This window comes from Psittacula echo, assembly GCF_963264785.1.
Source record: "Psittacula echo genome assembly, chromosome: 5".
NCBI classification, from domain to species: domain Eukaryota; kingdom Metazoa; phylum Chordata; class Aves; order Psittaciformes; family Psittacidae; genus Psittacula; species Psittacula echo.
This window is the reverse complement of record NC_137739.1, coordinates 73,578,459-73,599,822: the sequence shown is the minus strand read 5'-3', so window position 1 is coordinate 73,599,822 and position 21,364 is coordinate 73,578,459. Positions and strand designations below refer to the sequence as shown.

The following is a 21,364-nucleotide window of genomic DNA, read 5'->3' as shown; positions in this document are numbered from 1 at the left end:
GAGGGGGGAAGTGGACTGGATGGGAAGCGCCTTAAGCTGGTTGCTATATAGAGTCTAACCCAATTCACATGTGGACCAAACAACACCTTTCTGTCACCCCAAGCAGCAAAAAAACGCACAAGTGCCATTCGATTGTTAGTTTCCAACTGACATTTTCCAAGCTTGTTTATGTTGTCTTGTGGTTTCTGGTCTGAGGGTTTAAACGTAGGAGGCAATAGCTGTGTCACTAGGTCTGCGTGTGTGCAATAATACACATGGTATATTTGAAGCCCATCTTACCAGCAGGGCTCCAAAGCACTCACAGTATATAAGCATTACAGTCACCATTTTGCATAAAACACTAAGTCTTCCTTCCTTTTGACAGATTGAAGACATCATTACAAGAATGCAGGATGACAAAACAGGTGGAGTTCCCATCCGCACTGTCAAGAGCTTTCTGTCCAAAATCCCCAGCGTCGTCACTGGTAAGGACCCTGGGTAGCAGCAAAGAGAGCTCGAGCTGGTATTTGCTGGCTCTAAGCAAACTACTAAAGCCACAAAAAAAAAAAAAAAAAAAAAGGATGTAAGAAAAAAAAATGCCCCTCTCTGCTTATTTTCCTGCTTGTCACTGTTACAGGGTGCAGTATTGAACCAAGATTTCTTAATTCTGTTTAAGCAAGCAAGCATTTATATTTTAGGGGTGCGTCGTTAAAAAATGTTACATAGCTTTTGTGGCTATCACAGTATCACCAGTCAGAGGAATTTGCTATTCTGGGAATAGAACAATATCAGAGAAGAGAAAGAAAGAATATCATACCCAGATATTCTTAATGGACTTCAAGTACAGGTGAAGGGATTTTTTGCATGTGTGCTGTTTTATTAAAGCTGTACGTACAAAAGTGCAGATGGTGCAGAAACTGTGAGTCAGAGTACAAAACTGTTCCAACATGTGTTTCCAGGCAGAATATCATCCAGTGCAGTAAAGAACTCTGCCATTGATAAATGAGGAGTTATTCAGGGTGATGTAAATTGCTTGGAGGATTTGTACTTTAGTTTCTGGCACCTGTTTTCACTAGTTTAATACTAGTATTCACTACAGTAGCACAAAACTACTGGTTTCCCTCTCCTTACCAGTAGGCTGTTGTCCAATATGAGATACCTTGTGGCTTATAATTTATGATGATGTGTATCTCTGTAAATATGACTTTTTTTTTTTTCTGTCCTGCAGAGTTTCCAAATCAGACAAGAGCCACACATTGAGCCTGTTTTGGGAAGTTTCCCCTCCTATTTGAAAAGTGAAAGGCTTTGTTCTCTGTGGCTGTGACTTTGTGGCAGTAAAATTCAGATAATCACTAAAAATGCAGAAGTTGTGTTGCTGCACATATATAGCACATCAGTAACTGAAAGAAGACTGACAGTTCAAAGTTCTTGCTCTTGGGGTCTTTATACTGTTGTAAAAGAATTGAGCAATATCTGTTGTCAATGGGGACGCTGGCAGTGCAGCTGGTATCAAGCCATTGTTCCCTGCAGTGGAGCATATCTGAGCTGATGCACTTCAAAAATATCTTTACAGTGAAAACGGTTGTATTGGGCAGAGTTTGAGTGATTCAGGAGTGTGAATTGATATCCTTGCATCAGAAAAAATGTCCAACTTAAGCTACAAGAAGGGAATACAAATCTACAGCATTCTTGCGAATAGGCAGGGAATATGGAAATTGAAATGAAGTTTCTACTTAACTGAGGTTTAGTACAGTTAATCCCATTTTATTGAGCAACAGGCTCTTCTGTCTAAAATTGATGTGACTGGTGACTCAGTGTAACTGACAGATGCAGGATTAGGATTTTACAGTGTAAAAGAAACATGAATCCAGACTGAGGTGTGAAAATTGTGTTACTAAATTGCAGGTTATGGCTGGATCAGGTATGAGCTAACTGTTCTTGAAGGTTCCTGGGGAAAATAACCATTTATCTGATTTTAAAACTCATTCTATAAGCTCAAGTCTGCAATACACAGGTTGGATATCTTAAGATTAACTCATCTAAACCAGGTTTCTGATATTCCTGTTAATATTCATACTGTTTATTAAGAAGTTGATCTAGTCATCAAGTCACCACCCATTACTCAAAAGAAAAAGGAAATAGGAGACTTCACAGCATCTTTAAACAGATTGTACTTATCCTTGGGTACCACTCTGGTTGACAGCTCGCTGGTGTGATGGAAACTGCCCCCTTGCACTCTACTGTTCTGGAACAGCAGCTGCTGTTGCATCATCTTTAAATGGCTGGTTTATACAGCACAGGGAACAGTAAAAAGATGAAGATAAAATAAGAACAAAACCTCCCTTCAAAGCTCACAGAAAATTCTCAGATTTGGAAGGGAACAAGCTCAGTATCATTCTCTTCAGGTGATTTGAAGGCAGCTGTGGTGCACCAGGCAGCAAATAAAGCCTCTGAGTTTGAGAAATATGGGAAAATAATGGCTCAGCTGAGAGCCCAGAGTTTTTTCCATTTCTCATTTCTCCTTTCAGATGCATAGATTCGCTTATTTGTGTACCAAAACCAAAATAAATTTATATAATATTTCAGTACTTGTGATAAATGGGTAAAGAGCTGGAGCACTTGAAGCAACAGAAGCACCTATGTTTAGGCAGAAGCTGAGGACACTGGGTTTGTTCAGTATGGAGGAGGGAAAGCTGAAAGGAATGAAAGGATATGGAGAAAGCACAGTCAGAGCCTTCCTCGGGAGTGCATGGTGGAAGCATAAAAGACAATGTACACAAGCTGCAGGAAAAGAAATCCTAACTAGTCTAGGAAGAAAGTTGTTTATAGTCAGAGCAGCTGAGCATGGGCCCGGTGGCCTGGAGAGGCTGTGGAACCAGCATTTGGAGCTGTTCAGGAAGCCCTGAACCCAGCTGAACTGAGCAATCTGACCTAACTGTGCAGTTAACATTGTTTTGGATGGAGGTTAGACTAGATGACCTCCAGAGAATCCTTCCAACTTGAATTATTCTTAGGATCATTATATATTCAATTTTCGTGCTCATCTAATTCCACTCAGTATCATGAACATAAGAGATCGTATTTTCAGAAACTTTGGATGCCCTCTTGCAAAGAGATTGATTTCTAGACTCTGGCATTCTCAGACAGTTTTCTACCTGAAAAATGGAACAGCAACACTGAAATGTGATTTACTTGGCAGGCTCACAGTGACTGTGATTAACAGTGGTTTATTTTTGCTTGACACTTCTATTGTAATTGCTTCTTACACAGGAGAAATATAAAACCTTAAGAAAAAGAAACATTACAGCAGCACCTTGGCGCTCTAAACAGGTGGCTCTGTTTATAGTACAGCAAAGTGCGTGTTTGATTTAAAGTTTGAATACCAGGGAAAGAACCACTCATCTGGTTTGCTTTCATCTCTCCTGATGCCTAAGGTGTGAATGAGGCATTGAATAACACAAGGAAAGGAGCCTCCAGGAGTTATTATTAATGGTTCTCTCCTGACAAGAGGAATCAGGGAAAAAGATGAAAAAACCTTTTTGAATTTATGATGAGTCCATGTGGGGATGCTGTGCCAAAGGCACATTTTAATCTGCATTAGAAGTAGATTTATGTATCCTCTTCCCTGGTTTTGGCTCAAAGTCAGTCAGTCAAAGGAGGACACAGCTCCCTATTATCTTCTTGGTTAAGTCTCCAGTTTTATGGACAAGCCACAGAGAATAAAAGTAAGATGAAACCAGCCTGCATGACACCTGTGTGCTTGTATCTGACATTTTCCAATGGTAAGTTTAGAGTATGGAATGAAAAACTGACTGAGGGCAGGTATTGAGTAGTGTTGTGATCTATGTCCAGATTAGGCTGTCAGCCAATGCATGTGATGGCAGTTGCTGCAATAAATGGAGTTGCACTTCTAGTGAGAAAACAGTTTCCTCAGTACTTACATTGTTTCTGTAAATGAATCAACAATTTTCTATTTTTCCCAGCCATCAGACTGTTTAAGAACATCTCATTGCACTAACAAGCAACATAACTGGCTTTCTAATCATCTCTTTGATTTCTATACAATTGCAACTTAAAATTAACCTCTTGTTTGGTTGGAGGACCAAACGTGTATTCTTTCTGCTCCTACTGATTCAGACTTGACCCTATACAACATTGCCAAAACAAGTCAGCAAGAAGTCAGTGCTGCAACAGCTGAGCTTTTCAGTGCAAAAAGCCTCCTTTATGCTTCCCAGTCTGCCCCCAAGCTCGTTCCAAGTTTATCCTTGTACTCTATGTTGAGTGATACCCCTCTCTCCAGCAGCAGTCCCCTAGCTGGGATCTCAGTGATGCTCTTAATGCTCACCCCAGCACTCACTTGTCTTCTTGCTCTCTTCCCCAAGCTGCCTGTGTGGCTGTGCTGGATAGATGAGTGATGTCCCCACTGTACTGCCTTGCGTTAAGTGCTGCCATGCAAGCTTTGTGCACACAGCCCTGGCAATGCATTTCACTCCTGACCTGCCATGTCTCTCTTATTTAAGTCCTGGACCACTCTGAGCAAAAAGTACCAGTATTACTGAAATATGCCAGATGGCCTGTTGTTACTTGAGACTCATGATCTAAACCAAGTTTAAACTGCCATGTGTCTCTGTCTGAAGAAGCCAGCATGTGTCTTGGCAAGTGCCTATGGCATAGTCCCAGAACACATCAGAATGTCACTCAAAGAAGATGCTGGAGTTTGGAAATCCCACAGAGCTGGGAAAGGGAGACTTCATTATTGATAGTGTTCCCTGGCAGTGTAGTTCAGGACAAAATTTCTGCTAGAGGACTTCATACAACCATTGCAAAATGAGCTCCTCTGGTGGTGCTACTCTGAGGGTATTCATTGCCTTTTTCCTTCAGAGGAGCTCAATCATATCTCATCTAGATGCGGCAGCCAGAAGCACAAGAGAGAAGAGTGAGTTTCTCACATCCAGAGTTTGAAAGGTTCAGAGGAACTGTACACAGAAAGAGGTCATGGTATGGGGAGCAGGACCAGCACTGGTAATGCTGACAAGAGCCAGCACCTATCATCTAGCAGGGCCTGGAGAGTAAGCTGTGAGGCTGAGCACTTTGCCACAGTGTTCACTTTTATTAATGCTTTTGCAGGGGTACAACTTGTCTTGCTGCCTTACAGGAACTACTTTCACTGGGTCCAAGAAACTCCATAAACTGGCTGCAAATGGATTTGGGCTCCTCTGGGCCATCTGTCCAGCTGCTTACATCTCCTGACTGTAGCATTTTAACCATAGGAGTGTGCCTGATACAGATTTCCCTCAGCATTCAGGTAGTTTCATTCTCAGTTTAAACCACTCATCCCTGGATCTGGGACAGCACCAGCCTCTGAACCTGAACAGCTAAGACTTTTGTCAAAAATAGTGTCTGGGTCTGAACTTCTGGGCCAGGTCAATCTATCTTCTTTTATTTATTTTGTCATTTCTCTGCAGTTTTGTTTTGAGAAACAGGAGACTTGAAATGTGGCACTGAGTCTGCTTCAGGCAAAGTTAGTAGATGTAGATAGTCTCAAAACTAAACCAAGGTCAATCTTTTGCTAAACATGAATGAGCCCATTTAGTTAAGCAAAACAAGGAGGGGGGACACCTAACAAACCAAACAAAAGAGAAACAACAAACAAAAAATCCACACAAAACATTCAGCAAAACTTGAATCAACATCCTGACTAATTTGGGGTATTTACTGATTTGTAGATGATAGAAAGAACATGTTTATGGGTTAAAATTGGCATATATATATGTCTATAGTATTGCATTGTTTTGCAAATCGATGTACAGCAGATGCTACACAGTAAATTCAGCAGTTGTGCAGTTGCATGGTGGAACCTGGCTTGCAAACACTGGTCAAGCATGAAATCCACTGATTTCTCATAAGAAAATCAATTGCTCTGAGCAAATTCCATTGAAACTAATTCAAGTCAAGACAGGGCTTCTTCATCGCAACTTCTATTCCCTTCTTTTATGCATCTCTTCTTAAAATTGCACCCAGTGGAAATGTAATCCAACCATCCCTCCTTAAGAAGGCTGTTATACCTTTTAATTTAGTATTTCAAAGCTGCTGTGAATCACATAGCATTAGATATGTCAGCTCTTACACAAGTAATGCATGTCTTGCAATTCTTTTTTTCCTGTAGCTTTCTCTTAAACTCTGTATTCTTGTGCCAAAAGACAAATTAACCCAGTTAAGAAGCCAAAGAGTTATGCTGTCTACATCCATAGCTCCCTCCTTCCTCCCTATTTTTTTTCTTTAACTGCATTCAACTTGCTACCTTTCAAAGGATGAGAGGGATGGAGAAGAGGAAGACAAAAGTTAGCTGCCTGAAGCGTAGCAATTCTTTGCCTGTTGTTAAGATGCAAGTCTTTGCTCTTTGTGGAGCAAAAGTTGAAAGGATTTGACTTTTCAGAAGACAAGGGGGATAGTAGATTAATTGAATAGGATCTAGTTGTCAAATAAATATGAGAAAGTAACCAAAATTTGTATTTTAGAGCGTCTATTCAATATACCTCTGCACCTGCACGTGTGTACACTTAAAGACACAAAAAGAACATGCAGTTTTTCTTAAGGATAAGCCTGAGAGTGGTAGGAATGCTGGAACTAAATAAGGACAGGCTTCTGCATTTGGAGGTGCTATGCAAAATGAGTGCTGCTAGTGTTTGTGTGTCACTGCCCTCTGCTGCAATCAAACTACAGTTCAGCCTGTGCAGCTTTTCATCACAAGCTGTGCTAGGTTTGTATTGTGTGTTCCCACCTCTGGTGGTTTGTGTGGGGCATTTTGTGTGCAGCTCATTATATAGTAGTGGTCCTCCCTACCTGTGTGTCATGAACCCATCCCAGTTATTTGGATATGTGTGATTTAACAGCTACTCTGAGCTTTGAGAAGAAAGGTAGGTTTCATAGCTGGTTGTTGATGCCACTTCTCTGCGTCCCCTTCCTAGTTCTTCATTCTCTTTGAGGCTGCTCATCTCTGCATAAGTGTGCTCATACATCACATGAAGCTTGCACATCCCTTAAACATGTGTGCACACATTATGCAATAAATCCTAAATGTTTAAATGAAATTAAGTATCGCTTAGAATTAGAAAAACTGGATGTTTTTCATAACCATGTACTTTCATATGACAGTGGAAAAGCACATCACAGCAGTGGATGCATTAAAATTTGGCTTAGGCCACTGCAGAACACTTATGAAACACATTCTGAAGCCTTAGTATTCAGTCACTAAAATGACCTCTGAAGTGCTATCTAAAAGCCCTGAATATTATGAGGAATTTAATTTTCTTACATTAGAATTGTGGAGGTCCTTCCTGGTCCTGCTTGTTCTTGCTGGATTTGAGTCTCTGCATCTGTCAATTGAAGCTATGATAAATCAGGAGCTTAAATATTCATGCTATGTGGGTATTCCTGTGGGCAATAAAAATACAATGAAAAATCACCAAAATCACCAAAGATAAGTGATGTTGTCGAAAGGGAAAGTAAAACCAAGAAGACCTTCCAGCCACGTAAGCAGAAGTTAGAACAACACAAAACAATAATTTCTCTTATTGAAGAATCTAAACATGAAAATTACTGGCCTGGAAGGCATTAAGTGAAAGCTATGAGCCTGGAACAAAGCAGGTCTATTAAAACTGTTGGGTTTGGTTTTGTTTTGTTCTTCATAAGAATTGTTTACAGGCCTTTCTAATCTTCCAGTTGAGACTAAAAGCAGGAATAGAGACAGATTTGATGATAAATTACCTGCTGAACTCCAGCGTTTAGATGAATTGGTAATTCAGCCACAATAACAAAAAAATTTTATATATTAAGAACATTCTTGTTGCTGACTGCAGTTTTATTCTGAAACACAGCATTTATCTGAATGAATATTGTGGCTAATGAATAAAGCATTAAAAAGAAAAGTCAACAATATTTCAATGCCTGTAGAAATTCATAGGAATGAATGATTAATGCTTTTCTGCATTCATCTTGCTATCTTCAAAAGCGCAGCAGTATTACAGAAGTTTGTTTCTAGATCTGAATGACACAGCAAAAGAGCAGAGATTAATTATAAGTACCGTGTGGCTTTCATTTTTGGATGTGAGTGTTGAGCAGACTGCACTCAAGCTGCAATACTTCACTTCTCTTGTCTTCAGTTCATAGCAACCTGTGAGTTGCATGGTGAAGGATCGACCAACACAGTTTTGTTTTTTTCACAGCTCTTGCTTTGTTTCTGCCCTGCCTCCAACATTGATGTGGGCTGCGAAGCATCAGATACACCATGGAGCAGCTTTGCTCCCACTGTGCCCAAAAAGCCATGTACCTACCAAGGTGTATGTGGAGATCTGACCCTGTAGACAAACCATTTTTATCTTGAGGTACTGCAAAAACAATGATATGTAAGTGCCCAATGGTAACTAATATCAATGTGAAAGAGCAAATCCTTGAATCTGTTGCTTTAATTTCATGCCATTCCAGCCAATAGAAAAATAAACCCCTCTTACTATTCGGTGGATACATCTGCCTCATTATTCCATGCATATATTCTGTTCATTCTTATCTATCGTTCTTTGGCTTTTAATGAAAGTAATTTTCAGGGTGGTATTTACTGAGCAGATTCTTACTTGCATTTTAATTAAAGGGCCTACGTTGCAAAACACAAGTTTGTTAAATTTCCTGTGCTGTTCTAATGAAATGCACAAGTTAACTCTAGTAATTGTAAATCCAGACTCATGAACTAGTAAATGAACTATAAATCCAGTCTTATTGTCATGGTTTAAGCCCAGCCGGCAACCCAGAACCATGCAGCTGCTCGCTCACTCAACCCCACTTCCTCCTTCTACTCCTGGAGGGATGGGGAGGAGAATCGAAAGAATGTAACTCCCACGGGTTGAGATAAGAACAGTCCAGTAACTAAGGTATAACACAAACCACTACTGCTACCACCAATAATAATAATGATAAGGGAAATAACAAGGGAAGAGAATAAAACTGCTCACCACCCATCGACCGATACTCAGCCCAACCCGAGCAGTGATCTAGCCCTTCCGGTTAACGGCCCCCAGTTTATATACTGGGCATGATGTGCTGTGGTATGGAATACCCCTTTGGCTAGTTTGAGTCAGGTGTCCTGTCTTTCTTCCTCTCGGCTTCCCCTCCCCCCCTTCAGAGCATGAGGCTCAGAAAGTCCTTGGTCAGAGTAAACATTACTGAAGAACAACTGAAAACATCGGTGTTATCAGCGCTGTTCCCAGGCTGAAAGTAAAAAACACAGCACTGCACCAGCTACTAAGAAGGAGAAAAATGAGTGCTACTGCTGAACCCAGGATACTCATTAATTATTTTCTAGTCTTTTACACATACATTAGGTTTGATGAGTAAATGATTCTTCCATGTATGATATATCTCAGCTACAACATTGAAGTTACCATTAATGTAACTGTTGGGGTGGGGTGAAGAAGGGTTGGTTTTGGTTTTTTACTTTAAATAGTAGTAAGAATTACGTCGTGCACCAGCTGATTTTTACAGAAATAAATAGCACACCAGTCGAATCACTGGTGCTCAAAGCTGCACAGGGGACAGTTAGACTACATCTCCAGAAAAAGCTGTAGCTGAAGGGGGTTGGCACAGTGCTGGAGTAGACAAACTATTACCTGATTTGCATGGATACCCTGAATGGTTGATGAATAACTTGGTTTATTCTGCCTGTTCCAGTAGAAACACTCATTTCTCTGGTCTGTTAAGTATTTGTTCTACGTAGCACCTGAGAGTGCCATACATTTTGCTTTAGCACTTTCTATCAGAAATCGCAAACAGGAAAATGAAAACGCTTCCAGACTCACCAGGCATATCCTTTATTACAAATAACGTGCATTCATGTGTTTTATTTAACTTTTTTTTTTTTTTTTTTTTTGACTGTGTGGAGAAATCTCTCAAAATCACATGCTGGTTTCCCATGGATTTGTTTTGAGTATGGTGTGAATTGATGAGCTTGGGTATTTTTGATGTATGATTCACAACCACATGCAGGGAAGAAAATTATATTTTGGTCCTGCCGAGAAATAAAACTAAGCAATTAGATCTTCATTCAGTTAACTCCTATTTGATGGCCACATGGTTTGCAAGAGAGTCTCAGCATTCCCCTGAATTACACCATCACTTGCACAATAAGAATTTTGTCCATGCAGACATCTCCACAATATGGCCAGGATTGCAGATTACCTTCTACCTAGAAATGAATAATAAAAAGTGCACGAAGCTTTGAGAAGTTGGTTAATGTAACATACTAATTATACTCGCAATAAAAAAAAACTAACACCAAAACATAGATTGATAAGAAAGGTAATGTGTGTACTGGTGGAAGGTTTTATATCCAGTTATTGCAGGGGTGGAGGGGAGGGAGAGTTTGTTGTATTGCATAGAAAGTCTTACTCTGTTGGTTTTGTACCTTTTTTTGTTGTGTATAGGATTGCATCTTCTCCCTTCCCTCTTCTTTTTTTTATGGAAACTTGATTGCTTGCCTGTTGGTGCCAGAAACATTGACAGATTCACCTGAGTGAATAATATTTGATGGCTGTTTCTTGTTTGATATTTTTACCTTTGCCCTAAGTATTCAGTAATTTTTATTCCTATTTCCTGAACGGGAAAACCCATACTTTTTTGCAAATGAGATATTTGCTGTATTTCCAGAGTTATTTTGTTAAATGCTGCCTATGTTCTTTCTTCTACCACAGGCACATTGATAGGTGAGCTTTCTAAGGGAACACTAGTAGCAACAGAAAAGAAATAAAGGTTACTGTATTCTGATAAAATTTCAATCACAAGGCTATTCAAGACTGTTGTTACTGAAAGTAATGAGTTGGACAGTGGCATATTCATCCATGTTTATTTCTTTTGTCAAGTAGAAAAAACAATCAGAAGACTGGGTCTTTTAAAACTTGATTTATAGTTTTGCATTGTAGCATCTTTTATTTATCATTTACGTCATTGCTACATGGATATTACATTATGGTTGTTTGGTTGGTTTGTTTTATGTAGGAAGAGCTTATTTTAGAGCTCCAAAGAGTGCTGGGTCCTGCACACAGTGGCTTGCTTTTTTGGAGATCTTGAAGAGGCACATTTGCCTTAAAGTTGAAAACACACAGCTTGAAACTGTGTTAAGAAACAAACAAAAGAAAAACAAACACACAAAACCCACCACTCACAAACAGCCAAAAAGACAACAGAAAAACTTTGAAAATGAGCTTGTCAGTGTGCCACCTTTTACTGATTTAAGAAACTTGCATACCATAAGTTTGGTGTGTCTGGGCATTATGTTGTGCTCAGAGGAGGCTTAGACAGTGCAGCCATGTGCCCAGCAATAAATCACAAGGAGTAAAGGCTCACAAGTCTTGTGTGTCTTCAAACTGTTGTAAGTGCAACACATGCTGCCTTGAGGAGAGGACTGATTGTGAGGGGGGAGAGGAAAGATAGAGACTTTTGCCTGTTGCACTGACCTGTGCAGCACGAGGTTGTGGTGATCCTTTGGTTAGGTCTGCTTACATACTTGCTTCCCTGCCTCAAATTCTGTTTGCAACTGTAGATCTTATAGGAAAGTATCCAATTTTAAAAGTGCCTCACATAAAAAAGTCTGCCGTAACCTGTAAAGAAGTTGCTGTCACCTGTAAAGTAGTAATATGCCAAAAGTTGTTCCTTGTTTCTGGTCTGACTTCATCCAGATCATCTGCTAGTATTGAACCTAGTGTTACGTTTGACAGTGAAGGTATCTGTTTTCCCCAAAAAGATGTTAAGTCACTGCAGTGAAATAGCCACTTCACTTTGTGTTTGTGAACTTTTAGTGAATTGTGTCCCTGAAAGTGTCTGACTACAGAGCACTTCTCTCAGGCCTTTAATTCCTCTTTCACATTTTGTCTGGACTCCTTCTGAAGTTCTTAACAACCTGTTTGAACAGTGAGCACCAGAATCGTTAACTGTTGTGCTAAGTGTAGGGGCTAGCGTAACCTCCCCGATCCTGCTCCACGACTACCTTCCCCCTCAGTCATGGAGCGCTACACTGACCAGTCATGGTACTCATTTGCCTACGGGGTACAAATTCCCAGCAGGAAGATGCCCATCAAGAAACGGTCTGGTAAGTGCTATATCTTTGTTCTTATCCATGATATATATAAGTAAACTAATGAGTTTCCATGTTTTATGTGTTATGCTAGCATATCTCAGCACCACCTCTGTCAATGACTTCAGTTTGTATGTTCCCTGTTCAGCTTTTTGCTCCTGTTGTCAGCAAGGGTCCTTGAGCATCAAGATAAGAAGCATGCCTACTCTACAAACGTTATTTTGTGTCTTGGCTACAATAAGAAAGCACACTGGCACATTACACTCTTTCTTTGGGGACTGTTCTTCCCCATTAACTTGTATGGGCTGTCCCCTGGGGATCATCTCACTCATTCAGATAATTGAAGATCTCTGTGGGTTCCCCTTATTTTTGTACAAGACAGCTGAGCAGACATCCACGAGTGTATTCCTCTACTATATTAAAAAAATGATTCATTTTTAAAATGAAGAAATCCTGCTGCTCTTCCTTCTAGATCACCCTTCAGTCCCTGTCTGCTCCTTCTGCATTGTGTGTGGTACGTCCCCCAGTCATCAGGTTCTGTGCAGCCTCATCCACTGTGGTCTGCTTAAAGCCCACAATCATTTCATTCTGCACATGATATTATTAACCCCCACCACCAACTGGTGTCATCTTCTGCCAGCTTCATACTTTCTTCTCTGCCATCTCTTGTGCTCGGAGAAGCCCCTCACAACCTGCATAACCAGGTACACTGATGATCATCAAAGGATTGCTTTCAGAAAGCCACTGTGTGTTTCAAGTGCCTTTCATTTCCAGGAATGAAAACCTGGAATTAACCACCTTAACTCACCAGTGAAGCAGTTAAGTCAGACACAAGCAGCTGAGCTCCTTGCCTGTGGTTTTGGGCTTCCTGCCTCTTACAGTGCTAACAGTGCCGCTTGCCAGCAACCTCTGAGGTTTTATTATATCCATTCATGAATTAGTGAAGACAAAATTGTGACTTGCCTGGCGTTAGACATGAAGGCTGTAGTGAAGGTGAACATGGAGACCTAGGTACAAGTCTGTCCCTTTTCTTGTTATGGCTGTGAGAAGGATGGAGACATGGCAAGCAGGGTCCTAGGCAGAGGCAGATTAAAAATCCCCATGTCTCAGGGTTTAGAGCAGATGTGCTCTAATGCGTGGCATGACAGCGCATGGGAAATGGAGCTTGAGGGTATGTAAGAGGAGACTGTTAAGCCATCACATCTTGATTGTTATGGTCACCTGCAAATACGTGTTTTCACTTCAGGCTACCTCTGGGTAACAGAGATCATACATATGGACCTGGAGGTTTGCCCTGTAAAACAGGAGGGGTGTCCTTTGCAGGTGGTACTGAGAGAGATAGATTAATATGCTGCCCTAGTGAGACATAAAACCGACAGCTGGTTTGTGACATGTCTGCATGGGTCTGTTAAGCCACCTTGCTGGCTTTACTAAATTAAAGGAAGGTAGCATCTGCTCTTCAGCTGTGCCACTTGGCAGTGCCTGATCAGCCCGACTGAGACTCTAAGCCTGTTTCTGCCTCTGTTTGCTAAAGGAGGGAGTTACTCACAAAGTTCATCCTGTCTTGTCCTATCACATAGCAAACTTTATTGCGCTGGATTTTTTTCTGGGGTTGACATCCTTTGTAGTCAAAAGATGTAACAAATCTAAGGGTAATTCTCAAAAGCATGAATGGTTATTTATTAGGCTGCCATGGCCCAGTGATAATCCAACGGAAATGTCCATGGCTATGTATTCAGGGAGGTGAAGGGATGCAAACAATTAGAAGAAAAAAAGCAGCAGGCAAGAAGGTGCATTGTTTTGCTCTCAGAATTACTACTTTACAAGCCCAAATTACAGACAGCATACAACTACCCAACAATTTAGTTTCATAAAAGGGAGAATTCTAAATCAGCATAATCCATATAATTACTCTAAAATAGGTTTAAGACAAAAATGTGCATTTAATAACCAGATTATAAGATTGAAGATATCTTAAGAGAAAAAAAAAAAAATCTAGTTGAATCTAAGCGAACTGGGGACCTGCTTATCTCCGTTACTGATAGCTGCTGATTATCCTTCCTGCAAAAAGGATAAAAGCCCTATTTGTTGTTGCTATAGATCAACTTTTCTTATGTTATTTTTAATAGTAAGAATGCAATTAAGCCACATTGACAGTATGGCTGTTTTCATTGGCATGTGCTTTGGCAGGGATGTTGTAGCTTTGTATGGAACTCTTGGTCTCCTCAGGATGGAATTTATTAATGGTCAAACTGGTCTATATTTATAGGTAGTTATATTCTTCCCTAATACTGGAACTTAGCCCAACCAGCTATTGCCCAGCCAAGTACAGCTTGGTGTGGTGACAGGTCAAAGCATTCACTGTGATAGATAGGCAGCTCTGGTGCTATGGAGTGGGTAGACAGGATTGCACCAAAAGACTGGAGGCAGCTAACTTCCTGACCCCATTTTGTAAGCTTCAGAAGTGTAAGAGTTGGAAGAATAATTAGCAGGTAGAAGTGCCCATGACCTCCCATGACTCACATCCCTGTGCTGGCTCTGATGACAATCCAACGGTGTAGGCACTCTTTCTCCTGCGGACAGCAATTCAGGTGATCTAGGAGCTCCTGTGCAAGGGAGTCCCCCAGGGTGGGAACCTTAGTTAAACCGCTTATGAGTGCCATGTGGCCCAAAAGGTATAAGCTGGCCATCTCTGCAAATAGTGTTTCAGATGGGCATTACCAACAGCTGTCTTGTTCCTGAGCACCTGCAAATACTTGAAAACTTCCATTGTTGCCATGGGTAAGCTTGCTGTATGCTTTTCTGCTTTGCTGTCACTGCTCTGCTTCCTGGACTTGATTGCATATCCTGAATCAGTCACTTTTCTCCAAACTTACATCTGAAATAGTCATAGAATAAATACATCCTTGCTATTGTGTTTACATTTCAAATGATGGGAAAATCTGTTCTCCTTTGGCTTCCCTGTCTAGACTGGGGGGCAGAGTTCTTCCATGGGCTGGAGTAAGAGTAGAATAATTTAGCCATGTTAAAATCAGTATTTTGTACTGATTTTTTGTACAGTGTTGAAATTTTGTGCCTTTTTTTTTTTTTTTTTATCTGTTGATGGGTTACATGAGATACACAGTTACTAGGGAGAGGCCACAAATCTGTTGGCCTTTCTTGTATTTTTCTGGAGGCTTCTGTGATGTCCATTTTGACTGAGGTATCCTAGCAGGTTGACCCGGGTTGGAGGTGAGGTGCCCACCAAAGCTGCTTTATCACTCTCACTCCTCAGCTGGACAGAGGAGAGGATGTGTAACAAAAGGCTCGTGGGTTGAGATAAGGACAAGGAGATCACTCGCCTAGTACCGTCACAGGTGAAATGCTTTGGACTTGGGGAAATTAGTTTAATTTATTACTAACCAAATCAGAGAAGGATAATGAGACAGTACCAAACAAATACTGAGTAATATCTTGTAATGGTAAAGTTACTTCATTGGGATCTTGATTTCAAATTTGCATGGCCTTGTAGACTGATGATATTTGCACAAGACAGTCTGTGAGTAAGCTGTTGAAAGGATGTAAATATTGCCCTTTCAATTTGTTCTCTCAGGTTGGAAACAATATTCTGAGCTACTTGCCTTGTGACCTACTGTGGTTTGTTCTGGGCATAATGCTAGCAAAATTTGCAAAGCACTGACAGGTTTCAGACTGTGAAAATAAAACCAAAAATGAGCATTTACAGAGGAAGGGCTCTGCACAGGAGGGTAATCCTGGGGAACTCCATTGGCAGGAATTAGTACTCATAGTGTTCAACACACTGTGTTCATGTGTTCAGCACACTATGAAATAGTATAGTGGTTTATGTTTTCAATTTACTGTAATTTATTTTTGCATACCTACCATTGTTTTCATCATCTATGTTATTAATCCTTGTGACTGTTTTTAACAAGCTTCTCCTCTTGCTCCTTGTATGTTTTCTTCATGCACTTCTACTCTCTTTCCATTGTAACTGCAGGGGTGGAACAAACCTGAGCAGATGGAGGAGAATGTGCAAATCTGCAGATCTGTACTTGCCTTTGTACATGCAGCATAAGCTAAAGCTAATCAGAGTGTGAAAAGGCTGAGAAGTTTATTTCAGAATGAATCACTAAGTTGGACAGAATCTGCTGAGTTGTGAGATATCATGATTGTAAATACTGACCAACCAAGCTTCTGACTGGCTTCAGCAGAATTGTGACAATGCCATTAGCAGTGAAGTTGGTATAAAACCCACAGTGAGGGAGGAGGAGGCACAGCCAGCACTGGTGGGGTGGTGTGATTGCAATTGGCTGAAGAAAATTTGCAGGTTTTGACCAAGGAATATGAGGTATTGCCACGGGGTTATTCTACATACATCACCAGGGGAAGGAGGAGGAAAGACAGAATAGAAGAAGTTGGCTTTCCTAGAATATTTTATCTCAAATTTTTTTCCCAAAATTTGTTTCAGGATTGCTCGAGTGTGTGCTGATCCATGGCTTGCAATTTAACTCCTTAAGAAAACACAAAAAAATTGCAGTTGTTGGCACTCTCCTCGATAATGCCAAGTGGCCAAGAGGAGGTATGCTCCCAATCTCTGTGAGGTTGCTACAGAGAGTTTTGGCATAGGGGTAGTCTGGCAGAATTTTTGCAGGGTTCTTTGCTTTTAGCTGGAACCATAGTATTGTGTCTCTCTTACCCTTTTTGTTAGTAAATATTGATAATAAAATGTGCAGCTGATGGGGCTAAGAGTAAGGGAAGAATGGTCAATGCTAGCTGACTTCTAAAAATACCACGAGAGCCTTTATAATTTCTCAATTATACTTCATTTTGTGGTTGAGATATCTAGCCTGGGAGTCCTGAGAGGACAGATCCAACAAGGGATTACAGAAAATAGCTCTTTTCCAATATAATTCTTGGCTTGGGATTTCGTAATCATATGTTTTGCTGGAAAACACAAGGCCACTTGGCATGCCTTTGCTACATCAGAGTACATTTGCTTTGTGATTTATTTATTTTTTATATAACCTTTAGAAGAGTATTTTGTATTGAGATCTGTGTGATATTTATAGCTGTGATACATGTAGTCAGTATTATTATATTTAGCATATATCATGATCAACTATCACTGAATTTTCTTGCTTTTGTACAGTGGGATTTCTGGTCCTGCCCCTTCCAAACATCACTTTCATGCTTGTTCTTGCAGTGGGAACCACACAATGAGCAATCCAGCAAATTACTCTCTAACCTGTGCTCCCGAGAAAGGATTGCATTTTCTGAGATCCACAGAAAAGATTTCCCTTTATCTCCCCAGTGATATACATTTATATCAGAAGTGAATATGTTTATAAAAGGCAAGGTCTATAGCACAGTGAACAGCTTTTGGAATTCCCACTTGGGCTCACAAGAACTTCCATGTGTGCCTGACTTTATTCTGGGAGAAGGCTGGTAAGCTGGTTGCACTGGGATGGATGCTTCTGGGCAGCTCTCTGGGATTGACAGTGGAGTGACCAGAGCTCCATGCCCACCCCGTTGCCGTCTTTCATAGAATCAACTGCGTTAGAATCATAGACTCAACTAGTTCTCTGGCACTACTGGTACGAGATGCTGATGACTCACCGAGGGAGAAAAGCTGCATCACACATCTGAGTGCTCCTCATGAGCGTGTGGTCCTGAGATGAGAGTGAGAAATAAACATAAGATAAATAAGGCCTTTCCTTCCTCTGCCTTTCCACGCCTGTTTTCAGATACAACCTGATAGTGTGACCTATTGTATTTTATTGTGATATTGCAATTCTGCATGTTGAAGTGTTCTGGAAGTGTTGAAAGCCAGGTTGGATGGGGCTTTGAGCAACCTGGTCTAGTGGAAGGTGTCCCTGTCCATGGCAGGGGGTTGGAACTGGATGATCTTTAAGGGCTCTTCCAACCCAGATAATTCCCATGATTTCCTGGGACCTTTTCATCTCACGTCTCTTATACACTGTGAATAACTTCAGCTGAGATGGCGTCCCTCTCTCTGCTGTGTTTCTCCCAGGGCAGAGAGAGGACGGTGCCTGCTCATTTCCGCCTGGAGCCCGTGTTTCCTGTCATTACGTGCAAAATTAGTGGCACCTTAAGATCACTGCGGGCTCCGTCGGATTCCAGCAGCAGCCTTGCCTCCCCCTTGGACCGCCCAGTAAGCTGCCGTCCAGAGGGTTTGGGGTCAGGCCCGCTGGCTGTGCCCGCAGGAGGGCTGGTGGCCGTGGCTGTCGACCCGGCGGTGCTGCCCCCCGTTCGCATTCGCGCTCCCGTCCGGGCGCAAGACACTGAGCTAGCCGCAGCGCGCTGCCTCCCATTCCGTGGGCAACACCTCCACCTCCTGGCCGCGCTGGGACGTGCCTGCCCGAGCCCTACCGCGATCAGGTAAATCCCAGGGACTGTGGAGGACCTTGTTCAGCTCTCCACAGGCTGTCGGGAGTGATGCTCAGCCTCTCCGCTGCTACCCAGAGGCCTGGGCAAGGAAGCAGGGAAATAGGATAAGGTGAAACGAGGAAAGGAGCAGCATGCGTTTCAAGGAGAATGTGATCTGAAGGTATTTTAAGAATGTTTGTAATCCAGGGAAGATTTGTTTTCATTGTAAAAAGTGCTGTTTAGCTGTGAAATCCCTGTGGTGTGGTCCCTGTCCTGTGGCCAGTGTACTGTATAAAGTAGGTTTCTAAAGTAGGTATTCTGGCATCTGCCACACCAGAGTTTGCTTTCCATCGCTGCTCGTTGAAACGAAACTGTTGCTCTGACAGCCCTGTCAGTCATTTTACTCCTGACGACATTCAGAGGCAGGACTGACTCTGGATTTGCCCAGCGCCTACTGGCGGGACCCTGAGGATGTTACAGTGCGAATGTGAAACACTTGTTATTACTGGAAAGCAAATACAAAAGTCTTGTGAGCACGAGTGAAATGTATTTGTCTTTTTTTTTTTTAATTATTATTTTAATATTTACAGGAATATTTTTACTAAAGTATTTACATAGTTCTAGTTTCTTCAATCACTTGTGAAACTCTGCTCTCTGAAGATATAAGATTCTTCTCCCTAAACTTCTGACAAATTAAAGTACTTCTGAGACCTTACTGAATGCAGTGTTGTTGGCTTGTAAAACAGCTTTGCTTTATGTAGAGATGATTTTGAGTTTTACCTGTGTGGAAACTAGAAGCACCAGAATGTGCTTTCCTGCATTATAAGGCTGTTTTGTGTAAAACTGCCCAGGCAAACTTTACCTGCTGAGAAAAGCTGTGAGCTCTGAGGCCGTTCCTCTGGGACAGAGCTGATTTCAGAGTGCCCAGAAGAGCTGATGTGCCCAGCAGTGTGTTTCTAGAGCAGTACTAGACTGGGTTTTGTCAAAAGTCAGTGGTGATAGCTGACAACTTACCCTCGCCCTCATGAGGTTTCCATAAATAAGTGAGTGAAGCTGCTGGGCCTCAACCCCAGGCACTCCTGGATGGGAATTGGAAAGCAGCAGCACTGTCTGGTTTGTCCCACTGCTGTCGGGTGTTGCACCACAGAGTCCCTGAAGTGAGAGCTACTTTGAACAAGGCTGATCCTCCCTGCCTGATGCAGGACTTTAACAAACAGGTCCAAAGAAGGGCAATGAAGCTGGTGAAGGGCCTGGAGCACAAGCGTGATGAGGAATGGCTGAGAGAACTGGGGCTGTTTAGTCTGGAGAAGGCTCAGGGGGGACCTTACTGCTGTCTACAAATACACGAAAGGAGGCTGGAGCCAGGATGTGGCTGGTCTTCTCTCCGAAGTAATACGTGATAGAACAAGAACCAATGGCCTACGTTTAGGTTGGATATTAGGAAAAATTTCTTCATATAGAGGGTGATCAGGTAGCTGCCCACAGCAGTGGTAGAATCACTGCACCTGAAAGTGTTCAAAAGGCATGCAGATGAGGCCCTCAGTGACATGGTTTAATGGTGAACTTGGCAGTCTTGGGGTCATAGTTGGACTCGATGATCTTAAAGGTCTCTTTTAACCTAATTGTTTCTGTGATTCTATGATTCTGTTCTATGAAAGCTGTGCTTTGTGCTCCTGCTTCAGTAACAACCAAATATGCAGCTGTGTCTGCTCTGAGCCTGTCCCACGTTCAGGGCCTGTTGCTATCTGAAATCATGACTGCTTCAGAACAGCCCAACAGCTTTTCCAAGTCCAAACCCATACTTACATTGAAAGCAGTTAAATAAAATGTTGGTCTTCAAATTCTTGGAAAGAATAAAAGAAAGGAAGGAAAATAATTTACTAGATTCCCTGTGTCATAGCATGAAAACAAGAGTGACTTAAGAAATTCATAGGCAGATATTTTGCATTGCTAATCTACACTGTTTTGACAGTAGATTCAGTTATTTAAACTGAATGATACTTGTTTAGTGCAGCTTTCAGCTTTTCAAAATGCTTCTTTCAGAGGTCATTTCACAAAATAAACTTGAAGGATTTACAGACAGGAAATGTGATTTTATGATACAGGTATTTAGGAGAAGCTGATTGTTGTTTTTTCTGCCTCTGTTATTATGTGCAGTCCTGTGAAATCGATCAAATGCAAGAAAGAACAAATAATTTGCCTATTTTGAACTTGTTACTTAATTATGAATGCTAACAGATTTATGCCTGTTGGTCATTTCAGTGTTACCATTAAACCATTCTGCGCATTTAAAATTCTCACCAATCTATATCTCTGCCCAAATTTGAAATGCAGGAATGAGCTGTTGCCAACAAAATCAGTTGCTCCTTGCCAGTTTAAGCACTTTTAACACATGGTTTGGGAAGCCCTGTTTAAAATACAGTCTCTAGTGTTAGTGCCAATACTGTCTCTTTGTTTAGCGTGACAGAAAGTAAATAATCGGCAATTGCTTATATGATCTTAATTCATCTGGCATTACCCTCGACTAAAAGAACTTGCATGTGCAATCTTTCCAGAGAGTTGTTCCTGATTCTTGCACAGGTACAGGGCTCCAGTGCACCCTGCATTATACACTATTGAAAGGCCTAACAGGGAAAGGGAGGGGGGAAGCTATTTATTTAATTTTAAGCCTATTATTTAATTTTAAGCCCAATAAACTCCTGGATGGAAAATACCTACAGATGTCAGGTTATTTAATTTTCCATGTGATGTGACTGTCATAAAAACGAGCATAAAAACTCAGCCTTTCCTGAATAGTAAGAGGGAAAGAGTAACAACATGTCAGGATGAAGCTGATCTCTTAGAGAATTTATGATGCTAATCATTCTTATCTATAATAGA

The 21,364-nt window shown here is 41.3% G+C and overlaps 1 protein-coding gene across 5 annotated transcripts in view; it reads left to right on the top strand.

Annotated features, from left to right (window-relative positions):
* Positions 1 to 263: 263 nt before the first annotated feature.
* Positions 264 to 21,364, top strand: part of RGS6 (regulator of G protein signaling 6) — a 103,027-nt gene continuing 81,926 nt past the window's right edge. For 4 of the 5 annotated variants that reach the window (XM_080617986.1, XM_080617985.1, XM_080617984.1 and 1 more), the window contains exon 1: positions 371 to 464. In XM_080617986.1, the coding sequence (XP_080474112.1) occupies positions 386 to 464 (79 nt within the window). In that variant the 5' untranslated portion in view covers positions 371 to 385. Of the gene's footprint in view, positions 465 to 21,364 lie in introns of all 5 variants that reach the window. The other variant, XM_080617983.1, reaches the window with a different exon arrangement.